At 63.3% G+C, this 13,559-nt stretch overlaps 2 protein-coding genes across 7 annotated transcripts; both read right to left on the reverse strand.

Moving 5' to 3' along the window:
- Positions 1 to 564: 564 nt before the first annotated feature.
- Positions 565 to 5,109, reverse strand: FUT7 (fucosyltransferase 7). Of its 2 annotated transcripts, none has more exons than XM_019756676.2 (3): positions 2,864 to 5,109; positions 2,313 to 2,398; positions 565 to 2,220 (listed from the first exon to the last, which is right to left on the reverse strand). In XM_019756676.2, the coding sequence occupies exons 2-3, from the start codon at positions 2,323 to 2,325 to the stop codon at positions 1,205 to 1,207; spliced, it is 1,029 nt and encodes a 342-aa protein (XP_019612235.2). In that variant the 5' UTR covers positions 2,326 to 2,398; positions 2,864 to 5,109; the 3' UTR covers positions 565 to 1,204. The 2 variants fall into 2 exon arrangements, with proteins under 2 accessions (XP_019612235.2, XP_074187509.1); XM_074331408.1 differs by lacking the exon at positions 2,864 to 5,109 and adding an exon at positions 2,589 to 2,848.
- Positions 5,110 to 7,493: 2,384 nt separating this feature from the next.
- On the reverse strand, positions 7,494 to 13,397 carry NPDC1 (neural proliferation, differentiation and control 1). Of its 5 annotated transcripts, none has more exons than XM_074331410.1 (9): positions 12,932 to 13,397; positions 10,059 to 10,205; positions 8,800 to 8,934; positions 8,541 to 8,714; positions 8,404 to 8,470; positions 8,244 to 8,328; positions 8,079 to 8,158; positions 7,786 to 7,882; positions 7,494 to 7,657 (listed from the first exon to the last, which is right to left on the reverse strand). In XM_074331410.1, exons 1-9 carry the CDS (start codon positions 13,041 to 13,043, stop codon positions 7,580 to 7,582), a joined length of 975 nt encoding a protein of 324 aa, XP_074187511.1. In that variant the 5' UTR covers positions 13,044 to 13,397; the 3' UTR covers positions 7,494 to 7,579. The 5 variants fall into 5 exon arrangements, with proteins under 5 accessions (XP_074187511.1, XP_074187512.1, XP_074187513.1 ...); XM_074331411.1 differs by having other exon boundaries at positions 8,079 to 8,161; positions 8,541 to 8,711; positions 12,932 to 13,246; XM_074331412.1 differs by having other exon boundaries at positions 8,541 to 8,711; positions 12,932 to 13,245.
- Positions 13,398 to 13,559: the final 162 nt, after the last annotated feature.

Raw genomic sequence — 13,559 nt, forward strand, 5'->3', positions numbered from 1 at the left:
CATGTGCTCAGCATTTTGGGGCCCCTGTCAGCAACCCCCAGAGACTCACCACCAGCCTTTCTTCTTGCCCCACAGGCCGCCGACCACAAGGGGCTTCCTGGCAGCAGCACCCTCCTCAGTGCCCCCTCACTGCCCACACTGCCACTTGCCACCCATCAGAAGGAGCCCCACATCACAAAGCGTTGAGCTAGCCTGAGAATGAAATCCCAGGGCCTTCAGGATGGGGCACGTTCGACACCTCCAGCCAGGTTTCTGACCTTGCAGCCTGCTGTCCCCCCCCCCCCTCGGGGAAGGCTCAGGGAAGGCTCTTTTGGGAGTCAGGGAAGGCTCTCTGATGCAGTGCGATTTAGTGGAGGGGAGAGTGCGCAGAGCAGTGCGGGGGAGGGCATCTCAGGCAGATGAAGTACAAGGCCCTGAGGTGGAGCAGGCAGGTCCCATCAGGACAAGGAGGCCAGTGTTGCCAGGAAGGCAGGAGAATGAAATGGCAGTGGGCGGGGGAGAGAAAGGGGGAACGGATATGTGAAGCCCTGTGCCTAGCAGACTTGACACATGCCACTCTTGTCCTTTGTTTTTTTATTGATTAATGGCCCCTCCCCGAGTGGACTGCAGGCTGCAAAAAGCCCAGAACCACCTGGCTGGCTCCACCCAGTGCCCCACCCTACACAGGTCCACACACTGGGACTCCAGAATTGTGAGCGGGGCACACGACGTGCCTGCACATCCTGGGGACCTTGGGTACAGAGGAGGTTCAGGGGATCCAGGTTTCATCCCCACAAACCACAGGGTGACATGTCTTCAGCCCCAAGGGCCCTGCCTCCAACCTGTCTCAGCCCCACATCATCACATGGCTATGTCAAGGGTTCAGCCTTGACCCACCCAAGATTTGATCTTGGTGGGGAGGGAGGGCCTTAGCAGCCTCTGGTCTTCAATGGGCCTCAGCAACATGCACCTCCACTAACTCCCTCCCTGCTCTCACTTCTGCCCCCGAATGCCTGCTCCAATGCCCACCAGCCTCTTCCTCTAGGCAGCTTGCCCAGACCTGCCCACTCCTCCTGCATCCTTGCTCACTGGCCTCCCACCCCAGCCTCCACATTAGCATGATGGTTTCCTGGGGGGCCGGATGCCTGGTGGTTTGATTTCAACACCCAGCTATCCACCCACACTGCCTGCTCCCAGGTGGCCTTGCCTCCTCTGCCCGCAGAGTTCAGGCCTGGAACCAGCCTTGGAGGTCCTGATAGACCTGGTCCCGGGGGAGATGAGGGTAGCGGGCACAGATGGCACAGAAGCGCTCCCGCCAGTCACCTAATAGTCGCACGCGGAGCCGGTGTCGCCAGGCGAGGTAGCGCCGATACTGACTCTCGTTCATGCCAGTGAGGAAGGCAGCCAGCTCTCGGGCCGAGCCGAAGTCGTCCACATGCACGAAGGCGTCAGGCGGTGCGAAGGCCTCGTAGGTGGCCCTGGGGGGCCCCAGCACCACCGGCACGGCGCCAGCGGCCAGTGCATTGCGCCAGAACTTCTCAGTGATATAATCTGGGTGCTGAGAGTTCTCAAAGGCCAGGTAGAAGAGGTAGCGGGCCACAGTGGGCAGCAGGCAGGTGCTGCACAGTGGCCGCCTGTTGGCCCGGCCAAACACGTCCACCGGCAGGTGAGGCGCCAGCTGCTGGTACAGCTGCACGCGCCGCTGCCGCGTCTGGAAGTTGCTGACCACCCAGGCAGCCACTCCGTTCTTGGCTGGTAGCGGTGGTGCGGGCCCCTCGCGGGGCTCCAGGCGGCCGTAGGGTACGAAGATGTCTGAGTCACGGCGGTAGCTGAGCACCCAGTTGAAGATACCCTGGAGACGGCCAAGGCCGCGAGTGTGGCTGGGCGACTCCATGGAGGCCCACACCCAGGGCTGCCCATGTGGCCGCTCGGCCAGGGGCAGGTGGGCCCCCCGGGCCTGCAGCTCACGATGGTGGAAAACCACGGCATCCGCGCTGGCCAGCAGGCTGCGGTTGGTGCTCAGGTGGCAGTGGGTCACACCGTAGCTGCTGCAGGTGTTGCTGGGCAGCTCTGGGGGCCGGTTGGCAAAGGGCCAGTGCCAGATGAGGATGGTGAGTGTGGGCTGGGGTGCCGGGACTGCCCCAGGGGCCCAGCGGAGTAGCCACAGCAGCCAGAGGACTGTGAGCAGGACCACCCCGGCCAGGCCCCCCAGGGCTCGAAGCTTCTGGATGGAGACACGCCCTATGCAGGACACAGGAAGAGAGGCTGTCTCCCCAGGGCTCACCCACAGCCCATCCTCCCAGCCTGAGCCACCCTGAATTTCAGACACTCACCGGCATTATTCATCTACAGCTCCCAGAATCAGTCACCCAAGAAGCCCCACGCTTTCAAATCACGGCAGCCACGAGGCAGAGGTGCCCTGAAATCACAGTTGCACGTTGCACCCGGCCCCACCTGGAGGCACAGTCCTTTTATCTGCCCACGATGAGGGAAACCGGGGGTACCTTCCGCTGCCGCCCCGCCCCTACCCCCCCCCCAGGCCTTTGGCATGTACCACCACCCTCGCTCCGCCTCCCTCTAGTCCTTTGGCTGCTGGGGGAGGGAATTACAGGAGGGGCGCCAGGCTGGGTCCACTTCCATGCTCCCTACCCCTGCTGGCCTCTGGGCAGGCACAGGAGACAGGGTGGGGGTGGGGGAGTGCCTGCTGGGCCTCAGGGAAAGGGCCTGGCTGGAGGCAGCCCCTCCCCAGAGAGCTCCCGGACATCGAGGACCCAGACCTAGGGCCCTGGAAAGTAAACATGCTTCCCTTGGATGCCGTACCACACTGAGCTGCAGGCCAGTGCCACCCCCTCCCCCTGTGGCATCACCCACTTCCCCTGCTCACCGCCTGTCCGCTTGCCTGTCACCTCCTCCATCGGCTCCCAGCCCTTGGTGCTGCAGATGTGCTGTGCTCAGCTCTTTGCCAGGAGGCTGAGCTTTCTCCCATTGCTTCTAACTGGGCCACCCCACCCCACCCTACCTCTGCCCCTCTAGGACACCATGTCCCAGAACCCAGATTCCCGGGGTCCTAGGAGCGTCTGTCCACACAAGGCTCCGGCACATGTCCCCAGCGAGCAGCTGCAGGGCCTTCTTTCCCTGTCCCAGGCCACATGGCCATACAAGTCCCAGGCTGGGGGTAGACCCAGGGTCCTGGCCAGGCTGGGAAGAGCTGCTGATGGGGAGGACCGTGAGGTGGGAGGGATGCCCTTGGGGGCTCCAGGTCTCTTCCTCCAGGCCCCACAGCCCAGGATGAGGGCAGGGAGGGGGCTTTCCAAGCTGGAAAGGGAAGGAGTCGTTGTGTCCCTGACGCGGGCGGGCAGGGGGCTGGCGCCCGCTCCAGGAAAAGGAAGGCTAAAGTCCAGAGTCCCTCTCCTCCCCCACCCTCCGGCCAACCTGCAGGCCAGGGCCTAGAGGTCCAGTTCCTTCCCCTTTTGATCTGGTTTCGCTGAGTTGGAGATGTGGCCAGCTAGCACTTCCCTTATCTCCGGCCTGCACCCCACTCTCAGCCAAGGTGGTGCTTCGTTCGCTTCCTTCTCCCCAGCCAGACTCTTGCTTGATCCTGGATATGGCAGGGCAAATCCCAGCCTTCCTGCTCAGCATCAGGGAGGCCTCAGGTCGGTCAGGTTCTCGGAGGCTATGGGCCAGATGTCATAACAGGAACAGCAACCAGAAACCGTTAGCCAGGTCTGCCACCTATACCATGCTGTGGGTCTCCCTGTGCCCTGCCATCCCTACCCTGCTCCACTCAGGGATGCTGGCCTCCTCCGGCTCCTGCCCCCCAGTGGGGACCAGATTGCCATCAGGGTGGGAACCAGGGAGCTGGCAGCAGGCGCATGGGGGACACAGAGGCAAGTCCAGGAGAGGGGGCAGTTTGGCCCCTCTGAGGCTCCCCACCCCCTGCAAAACCTCCGAGCTGTGGTGGGGACTTGTGCAATACCGAAGGAGGGGAGGGCGGGCTGTGGGATCTGTTGGAAACCATCTGGCAGACCCAAGGTGTGGAAGCAACAGCCAGGCCTGGATCCCACTGGCCATCATCAGGGCCTGACAAGAGTGGGTGACTGTCACCAGCCCCCAACCCTTCCAGCCACCCCAATGTTTGGGGAGATGAGCACAGTGGCACTGGGTCTTTGGTCCCGCCCTGGTATCTCTTTCCTGGCAGAGAGGGTCCCAGAGAAGCCACAGCCTGCTTCGGGCCTCGCTTCAGCCCACCTCCTCCTCGCTGTCCCTATGGCAGACCCCCAGCAGACGGTGGGGGACGCAGGAAGGAGCTGATCCTGCTGCAGCCTGTTAGCGACCTGGCTTCTGGCCGCCAGCACCTCTGCTCTTCCTGTTTGCACTGCCAGGCTGGCCTGGGCCCCTGCCAGAGGCCTCACCCACACCCACTGCCTGCTCCCTTCCTGGGTGGATTCGAAGGAGTCTCCCCACCTCCGCCCTCGCTCGGTGACTCCCCCAGCACAGCCCACCAGCTCGTGTTGGCAGCCACAGGGCCCCAGTTGTGAGAACCTGCTGGCTGGGAAATGGAGCTCTGAGGTTGGCCCAGAAATGGGTCAGAATGAGAGGCTCTTGGAGGAAAGAAGGTGAGAGACCGTGAGTCAAAGGAAAAGTCAGGGGCCTCATCCTGCCATCTCCTCCCAGGCCTTGTGACTCAGTGGGACGCAGGCGGGCACCCAAGTCCAGCTCCACAGCCCCTGAGCATCTCAGAATCAGGAACACGCTGTCACTCCCGTAGCTGAGCCCTTGGGCCTGCTCCAGGCCAGCCTCCCAATGGGCACCAATTAAAACCAAAACCAGGGGCTGTGCCGGGCCAAAGGGCAGGTGGCTAGCCTCCCGACCACTGGCCCCTGCAGATGACAGCACCTTGGGCCGCAGGCAGGAGGCCACCGAGCCCCCGACCAAGGGGCGCCTCAGGGAGAGAGAGCCAGAGCCTAACTGCCCACCTGCCCACTCCAACGGTTGGCCTAAGCAGGGCAGAGCCCAGACACGAGACCCAAAGTCCGCCTGATGGTGGTGCTCCAGAGCCATCTGGCTGCCAGGGAGTGAAGGCAGCAGAGGGAGCCAGAGCGCAATTTATTCTCAACGAGAGGGTGGGGATAGTAGTTCAGGGTATCCCTTTGGGAAGATGGGTGCACAGAAGCTGGCAGGTGGCCAGGAGGCCCCCAGGTTGGGGCGCAGTCGAGGAGGCAGTAGTAGGGTAGTGTTGGGAACTAGTTGAAGCAGGCAGTAGGAGGGGCGGTGAGTTGGACTGCCTCAAGGGCACAGGTACGCCTGCAGCCAGCTAGCTCCTCTCTCCTACTCCTTTCCCTCCCTGCCCAGGCTGGGGGCACACCCACGTCTGGTCCGGGAGGTGCTCCAGGATCTGCTGGCGGCTCCTCCAGGGACCTACGCACCATTCCCACATTTGACTCACCCCTTCTGTTGTGCACTGAGACCCAAGACCCACTCCTCTGTGCTGTACACCTGGGAGACTCAGGATCAACTTGCCCAGGATTGGGGTCTCCAGAGACCCTATGAAACCAGGGCCTCCCTGGGCCCTAAGACCCACACTTAGAGAAAGAGGGTTGTAGGAATTCGGACAAAAGCAGGGGCTGGCTCTGTCTGTGCAAGCTTGGGGCCAACAGAAACCATGAAAGCCAGGCGGGCAGCAGGGTGCTGAGCTGCTCAGGGCACTATGCCAGGCAAGTGAGCTAAGGGAGGCCCCACTCCCCAGATGATCCCAGTCTCCTGCCCTCCCTTCCTTGACCCATGCCTGCTGGCTCCCCTCTCACTGCAGCTGCCACTGGAAGGGGGACCCTTTTCACTGGGGCCCTGGGGAATGGAAACAGGGCATCCAGGGACAGGTTAGGGACTCCCGAGAAGTTAGAAAAGAGGGTACACCGGTGATCACTTTCTGCCCCAGTCAGGCCAGCAGGAGGTTGGAAAGGCAATTGTCAGGATCCCAGGGACTGAGCCCAGAGCTCCAGGGGAACCTCCTGGCCCTGGGTCTTCAGAGTCAAGCGAGGTAGACTGGCCTGGACCAGACCCAGTGGGGTGCCAGGCCACCTTTGCCCACGAGCGAGGACTTAGTGTCTCTGCACCTGTTTTCTCCGTGGCTGTCTCCAAATGGCTCGGATGAAATAACACTGGGTATGTGACCCTCATCAGCCTGCCCTCATCTCACACAGGTTCCCAGCTGCCTGCACCCACCCCTTCCCACCTTCCACCTTCCACCTCATGCACCTGTGTACAAAGGGAGACAGGCTCCCAGCAGACGGCCAGCCCAAGGCAACAGAGCAGGAGTCCAGGCAGGCAGGAGGAGTGACTTTCCAGCCTGGGTGGGCTCTGGCCCCAGAAATGTGCTGCTTTAGGACAAGTCATTAGATGCAAGCAAGGGCCAACCCTGATGCCCAGCCCAGCTCAGCCTCGCCCTGTCTCTCCTCAGGTAACTGTCCCATTCAGGGCTGCCCCATCATCTGAGAGCCAGAGATCCAGCATTCTCTGGAATCCCACCCTCAGGAACCACTGAGGGGCTTCTGAACCCAGTGCTTCCCCGTCCCCAGCCTTGGTAGGGTACATGGGTCTGACCCCTCACCCCCAGAAACTCTTTTCCCAGGCTGTCTCAGCACCTTTGACCACGAAGTATGACCCCCCACACCTGGCTTCTGGCTGAAGGTCACCTTCTCTAACCCTCTTGCTCCTCAGTGGGGAGGGGTTGGGGTGGGCCAAGACCCTGCTCCTGACACTTGGTGTCCCCACCACCTCTCTTGCCCCAGCCCACCCTGGTGTGCCTGCCTGTGTCCATCAGGTCCCTCTGCCTGGCAGCCCACCCCATGTATGCTGTAGGGGCGCAGGGGCCCAGGGGCCTGTCTGGTCCCTGGAACAGCCACGCCCACGGCCTGCAAGCTGTTTCTCCCTGCCTTCTGGCCCAAGTGGATAACAGGAAGGAATAGAGGCATTGCCCAATGCCAGGTGTCCGTGGGCACCCCACCCTTTTATCACATATGGGATGAGTCTTCCAGGGGGTGGCATCAACTCCAGACCAGCCTGGCCCTGCACTGTACCCCTCCTCTACCCCACTTGGGGCAGTGTGGGTAGGGGTGAGGCCTGGAGGAGGAGGGTGGAGGGTGGTCCGCTCTATCTGCAGGAGACTAAAGCCTCCCTTGCCCAGCAGGCAGGGACAGTTTCTCCAAACAGGGCAGAGGTGCCCCCTCTCTCTGGGGTTGTGGTTGGAAGCCTCAGGCCCCCACTCGTGTCCAAAAACAGGGCTCGTGGGCCAGTCTCCAGCACACCAGGGCCCAGGTTTGAAATATACTTTAATTGGCTTTTCTCCAGCATCCCCCTTCATGCCTGGTCTCTAGGATTCTCCCCCATACCCTCCTTTGGGAGTCAAGACTCAAGAGCACAGGTTCAAGGAGAAACAGAAAGTCCCCTGTCCACCACAAAGGGGTTCCCAGCTTCCTGGCTGGCGCCCAGGGCCCAGCCACAAGCACAGCCCAGTGTCAGAACATGGTGTCTTTATTGGGAAAAGCCAGTACCTGCCCTCCCACCCGGGGCCGCAGGATCAAGAAGGGCACCGGCCTTTGGGTCACTGCGGTGGGGGTGGCAGAGGCGCCGACAGCGAGGAATGGTCGAACAGCGGGTTCCGCACCTCCATCTCTCCGGTCTGTGAAGGCAGGCGTTAGGCAAGCCCAAGCGGAGGGACAGGCAGCAGGGCGGCCAGGTGGGGGCCGGGCACCCACCTGGGGAGAAATCCCCCAGGACCTGGTAAGCCCCGCCCCCCATGGCACTCACCGGGGCCAGGCCCGGGCACTCGTACACCGTGAAGTCGCCATCTTCGTTCTCTTCATCCGAGGAGGCTGAGTCCAGCTCCTTGGGCGGCTCTTTATGCCTGGGGGGGGGGGGGGGCAGGATCGCTGGATCCTCCTACACCTTTCAGGTGCCAGGAGTCCAGACTAGAAGTGGGCGCTCAGCACACTTCCGCCCGAGCCAGAATGGCTTCGGCGGGGCCCAGCAGTGGGGGTGAAAGGGCCTGAGGTGGGGGCAAAGGAGCCCGAGTGGGTGGGCCGTCCGGTGGGGCAGCTCACCGCTCCAGGCACCGCATCTGCTGTCTCTGGTGCTGGTAGTGGTACATCTCGGCGCTGTGCGCCAGCCGCTGGTCCCCGGGCTGCTGGGGGAGCGGGAGGGAGGGTCAAAGCGTGGTGGGGGACAGCACTACGGAGGGTGCGCCGGGCAGGGGCGGGGCCACGCACCGAGATCCCGGGAGTTGCTGGGGAGCCCTGCGCCTGCGGGGCTGCGTAGTCGGCCTTCTGGGTCAGGCGGATGTCTCGCTGCAGCCTGCAGGAGCAGAGCCTGAGACCCGCGTGGTGGCCACGGCCCGACCGCCCGCCCTCCTGCCGGCCCCACGCTCACCTGTACCAGCAGAGAGCGGCCACAGCGAGGGCGGCCACGCCAGCCACGGAGCATGCCACGATGAACACTGCGGGGGAGGGGCGTGGTGAGGGCGGCCTTCCAGGCAGGACCCTACCGCCCCGCTGGCTCAGACCTACCGAGGCCGAGGCCGTCACTGCGCCCGCCCTGGGCCTTCAGGGGGGACATGTGCACGGGCCCAGACGACACCAGGGAGCCCAAGGTGGTGCGGGGCGTGGGCGCAGGGACTCCCTGAGTGGAGTGGAAGCCCAGGTCCGGGCCCTGGCCTCGCTCTGAGAGCCCCAGGGTGGCTGCTGCAGAAAGAAGGCAAGTTATAAGAGCAGGACCAGGCGGGGGTCAGGGAGGTGGGGAGACAGGTCAGGCAGGGCCGGGTCTCACCAGGCTCCAGGAGCCGATGGGGCGCCTCAGGCTGGGGCAGGGCCGTGAGCCCCCAGCGCCCTGCCTCCTGCCCGGCTAGCTCCTGGGCCAGGAAGTCAATCTCATCTTCCAGTCTGGGCTGGGGTGGGCCGTGCCCTGTGGACGATGAGGGGCCATAAGGTGGAGTGCCCCCCCCAGCCCCTCCCTGGCAACACCAGCTGCAGGTGGCCTCCAGAGACAGAGAGACCCACCCTGGAGCCAGTCCCTGGGCCTCACTCCTCCGTCCAGGCTCCTCCCAGGCACTTGTGGCCTGAGGACGGGGGTACCAGCCTGCAGCCCCTGGCCATCCTGGGTTGCCATGGTGACAAATGAGGGACCTCAGTGTGAGCAGCAGCATTCCCAGAAAAAGGGGGGGTGACGCTAGGAGCACATTCAAAGGCCAGGAGAAGGGCAAGGGTGCCCCTTACCCTACTGTTACCAACAAAAGGGTGGGCAGAGCATTGGGACAACACATCACCTCACCCCATCACCTTCTCTGTCAAGAGGGGCAGTGGGGAGAAGCCCCATTCTGTCCCCCCACCACCTCTACCAGGTCATGAGGAGGGCGGGCAGTTGTCCGGGTAGAGCTAGTGGCTGGGTCCCCCCTTGTCCCTGCAGTGAGCTCCACAGGCCAGCCAGGCTCCAAGAAGACACCTGCACACAGCACGGAAAGAGCTAAGCGCTGCCTCTGCAGCCGGCCTGCACTTCTCTGTGCCCACCCCATTCACTGCCAGGAACATGGCCCTCCAGGAAGCCCCGCCCACTGGACCAGACTCACAGCAGCCCCACAGCCCTCCGAAATGTTCCAGCCATCACACTTAAAGTCACTCAGCATCTGGGCTCTGGTCAGCGGGAGGGGCACCCCAGGTGCACATGGAGTGGACGAGTGAGAAATGGAGAGAGGGCATGCTGGGCAAAGAGCAAGGGCAGCCCAGGGGGTGGGGAAGTGGGTGCCTGAGGGGTTTGGGGCAGACCTTCTGGGGACCCAGGCCTGGGGAACTCTGACCCTGCCTCTTCCAGGATCACCCCAGCATTTCATTCCCGACATCCTTTGCCCTGGGCCTCAGCCCACCACCAGGCTCTGGGCCAGTACCATCTGGAAAGGATCACCAGGCCACCTGGAGCATGACATAAACTTCCCTGGCATCCCGCAGAGCTCAGAGGACCTGGGAGCTGAGGCTGGGAGTCAAATGTATCAGGGTAAGGAAGAGAGGAAGGCTATCCTGCTCTCTCGTATGTACCCGGAGGCTGGCGCATCCTGGGCACACAGAGCCCTTGGTGGTCCTCCTGGAAGGGCTGAAGGCAGGGCCCACAGACATGTGCACCTGGGGGGCACCGTGCCCGTCTCTTCAAGGCACAGTCCAGGCTTCCAGGACAGGCGGCCACATCTGGGAAGGAAGCAGAGGCAGAGCGAGGTCACAACCCTGCACAGAGGCAGTACTGTCGCAGCCACCCGGCCCCTCCCCGCCAGAGCTGGCCAGGCCTGGCTCTAGCCATTGTTCTGGGCAGGCCCTTCCTCCCAACCGCCAGGAATCAGGACCAGGAAGACAAACAGTCCCAAGATTTATCGGAACGCCCCTGCCCCACCCACTCCCAAGAGTCCACTCTCCAAGCCTGGGCCAGCCCTCTGCACGGAAACTGACTCTCACTGTGCGGCAGCACTGAGCTCTCTTGGGCAGGGCCGTGCAGCCCTCCAAGTGCAGCCCCCCAAGTGCAGCCCCTGGTCTTAGCATGCCCCAAAGAAGCCTCTGTCCAGACTGGGAGCCCCGGAGGGTGGGGCTCAGGTTTCTCTCTCTGGCTCAGGGGCAGCAAAGAATGCTGGCTACCCCCCCCCACCCACACACATCATGGCTGTCCTTCCAAAACCCGACATGCCGTCCTACCACCCTAGAGAGCAGAGCTGGAAGACATGACAGAGCAAGGGCCCAGCCTGGAAGTCTCTCCCCCCAGGTCTAACCTCTGGCTTGTCACCCAGGACACAGAGGGGCTGCTGGGGCTGGGGAGATTTGGGATGGAACTGGCCTGTTTCACTTGCTTTGGATACAGAAACCAAGCTGGGGTCACTCTGGCAACCACCATGGCCAGGGCCTGGGGAGCACCTGGGACTCTGGCGAGGCCCAGTTCTTAATTTGGGGCCCAGACTGTGATGTCCTATACACACAGCCAATGGCTCCTATCCTGATGCTGGGGGTGGAGGGCAGTGGCCCTCCCTGCCTCAGTTTCCCCTCAGCTGCAGAAGGTGAATTACCTCAAAGCTAAGGAATATCTAGAGGCCTAGGACACTGGTCCCAGTTAGTGGGCAGCAGATCCGGAGGGTACCCAGCAGGCTGGTCAATTCTACTTGCGGAGGCTGTGTTAGGGGTGTCTCTGGAGGACCAGGACCCTTCCTGTCAGCCCAGCCCCCCACACACACTGCAAAAGGGCCACTGGGGCCCAGGGTGACATGGAGGATCTGAGAGTGCCCAGCTCTGCCCTTCTCCAGACCTTGACTGGCCTGGCTTGGTTTCCGTGGTAACCTGACACAGCATCCTTGCTGTAGGCATCCCCTACAGGAAGTACCAGCAGCCCCTGTGGCAGGTGGGCAGACGCGCCCATCCTGGGTCAGCAGGTGCCAGTATCAGTGAGCTGGGCCTGGGGCTTGGGCTAGTTAAACATTAAGCCTGTGCCAGCAGGTCTGTCTGGACCCCACCCACTAGCTGGGTGCCTGGGGAGCCAGGTATTCCCTGCCCCTGGTGCTGAGAACCCAGAATGCACCCAGATCACGGGTGGGGGCCTGAGGTCCAAAGCTGGCTCCAGCGTCTGGGTGGCAGGGGCCTCCCTACACTCCCCCCTCTCCTGCGCCACCCCCAGCCCAGGAGGATGTGGCTGCTGCCTGTTTAGTCCTGGGAAAGTCCCCACTCCAGCCTCAGGGTGCAGGAGGAGGTTCCAGGAACAGTGGCAGCTGAAGAGTGGCTGGCACCCCAGCCCACATCTGGGTGATCATAAAGCCATTGAACACCTGACCTGGCACCTGCATGCCCCAGGGGCTGAGCACTGCGGCTACAGTCCATTTCCTCAGGAGGCCCCACCCTGCAGGCCCTGGAGCCAGGCTCTCAGTGGGCGGCCTCTGCTGTCCCTGGCAAGCCAGGCTCCGGCCCTCAGGCTTCCTTGGGCACCTCTCCTGGTCATGCCAGCCTCCCATCCAGGGGTGCTATGCCCAGGAGGAAGCCTGCTCTGCTCTGGCCACACATACAGAACCACACTGCCCAGGTCAGCATCCCAGTAGCACCACATACCAGTCACTTAACTTCTCTGTGCCTCAATTTCCTTGTCTGTAAAACAAGCTAAGAACAGTACCTCCCTGTGGAGCTGCCAGGAGAACTGAGTAAATGTATGGGCAGTGTCCCAGCTCAGCCCCCTGGGATCCCCGGATCCCCGCAGACCTTCACTGCCTGGAACCTCGGTGCCCATCTGGGAAAAAGAGCAGGTCTCTGAGGACCCAGGCTCATGCTCTCTGCCCAAGTCTACCCTGGGAGGTGCCCCTCAGCCCCTAGCACAGAAGACAGGATGGCCGGATCCTCCAGGGAAGAGGGCATGGGAGGAAGCTTGAGACAGGAAGCACCTCCTGCCCCCACGGAAGCCAGAACAAGACCCTAAGCCTGGGACAAGCTGTCAAGTACCCCAGGAACCTTCAGACCCTGCCGTGGCAACCAAGCAAGGCATGTGACCAACACCTCTGGGGGTATGGGGATACGCATATCAGCACTGCGACCCCAACCCCAGGACAGACACGGGTAGGTAGCCAGGCACGCAGGGCCAGCCCCTCACAATAGAAACGCAAGCAGGACGGACTGCTGGCGCGGGTCCCCGCAGAGAGCCCTCCAGAGACACGGACACAGATGGTCTCACGGACTGAGACAAAGAGAAGCGCCTGAACTCGGGGTTCGCCGCCAGGAGCCCGGGAGAAGCCCCATCTAGCGGAGGCCTTCGGCGGCCCGATGGATGTTTACCGCAGCCCGCGGGAGGCGAACCAGGCCTGCGGGGCCTGCGGGCCCGGGAGAGAGTGACGGCGGCGCCGCGCGGCCCGAACCCCGCCCTGGGCGCCCCGCGGCCTGCGCCCAGCGCTCTCGCTCACCCGGGCGGCCGGCGGCGGCACCGCGCAGGGCCGCGCCGAGGATGAGGCCGGAGAGCAGCAGCCGCAGCAGCCGCAGGTGCCGCGGGGAGGGCGGAGGGACGGGCGTTGCCATCCTTCAGCGCCGCCGCCGGGGAAGCATGGCACCGTGTGGCCCGGGGCTCTGCGCGGGCTCCCGGCGCCGCGTCGGCGGAGGCAGAGGGAGCAAAGGAGGCGGAGGAGGAAGAGAACCTGGAGGAAGAGAGGCGTAGGCACTGACGCTGCGGCAAAGGATCAGGGATGGAGGCGCCGAGGCGAAAGGGAACACGCAGGGAGTGCGCCTGCGCGCTCCACCTGCGGGGGCGGGACGGCGCCTCCATTCTGCGCCCCTCCCCCCTGTCCAGTTCTGACCGAACCCCCACCCCCCTTCTGTGGGCCTCAGGCTGCCGCAACCTCTGCAACCGAGAACCTTCTCTGTTCTCCACAAATCCGGCTAGGGACTGGCAGAGGGTGGGTTTCCCCGTGAGGCCCTTTCCCCCAGCCCCTCCCTGTGGGGCTGCCAATTTCCACTTCACCCCCACCCACCCTGCTGGAGCACAGGATCTGCCCGAGTCTGGAGGAACGAGCACCGAGGAACACTAGGCGCACACGG

This window comes from Rhinolophus sinicus, linkage group LG04 (genome assembly GCF_036562045.2).
Source record: "Rhinolophus sinicus isolate RSC01 linkage group LG04, ASM3656204v1, whole genome shotgun sequence".
In the NCBI taxonomy this organism is placed as follows: Eukaryota; Metazoa; Chordata; class Mammalia; order Chiroptera; family Rhinolophidae; genus Rhinolophus; species Rhinolophus sinicus.

Coding starts and splice junctions, on each gene's coding strand:
- NPDC1 (XM_074331409.1), bottom strand. CDS start 13,043: ATGGCAACGCCCGTCCCTCCGCCCTCCCCGCGGCACCTGCGGCTGCTG. Junction 10,206..12,931: donor TGCCGCCGCCGGCCGCCCGG/GTGAGCGAGAGC, acceptor CTTCCTTCCCAG/ATGTGGCCGCCTGTCCTGGA. Junction 8,329..8,403: donor GCCGCTCTCTGCTGGTACAG/GTGAGCGTGGGG, acceptor CTGCTCCTGCAG/GCTGCAGCGAGACATCCGCC.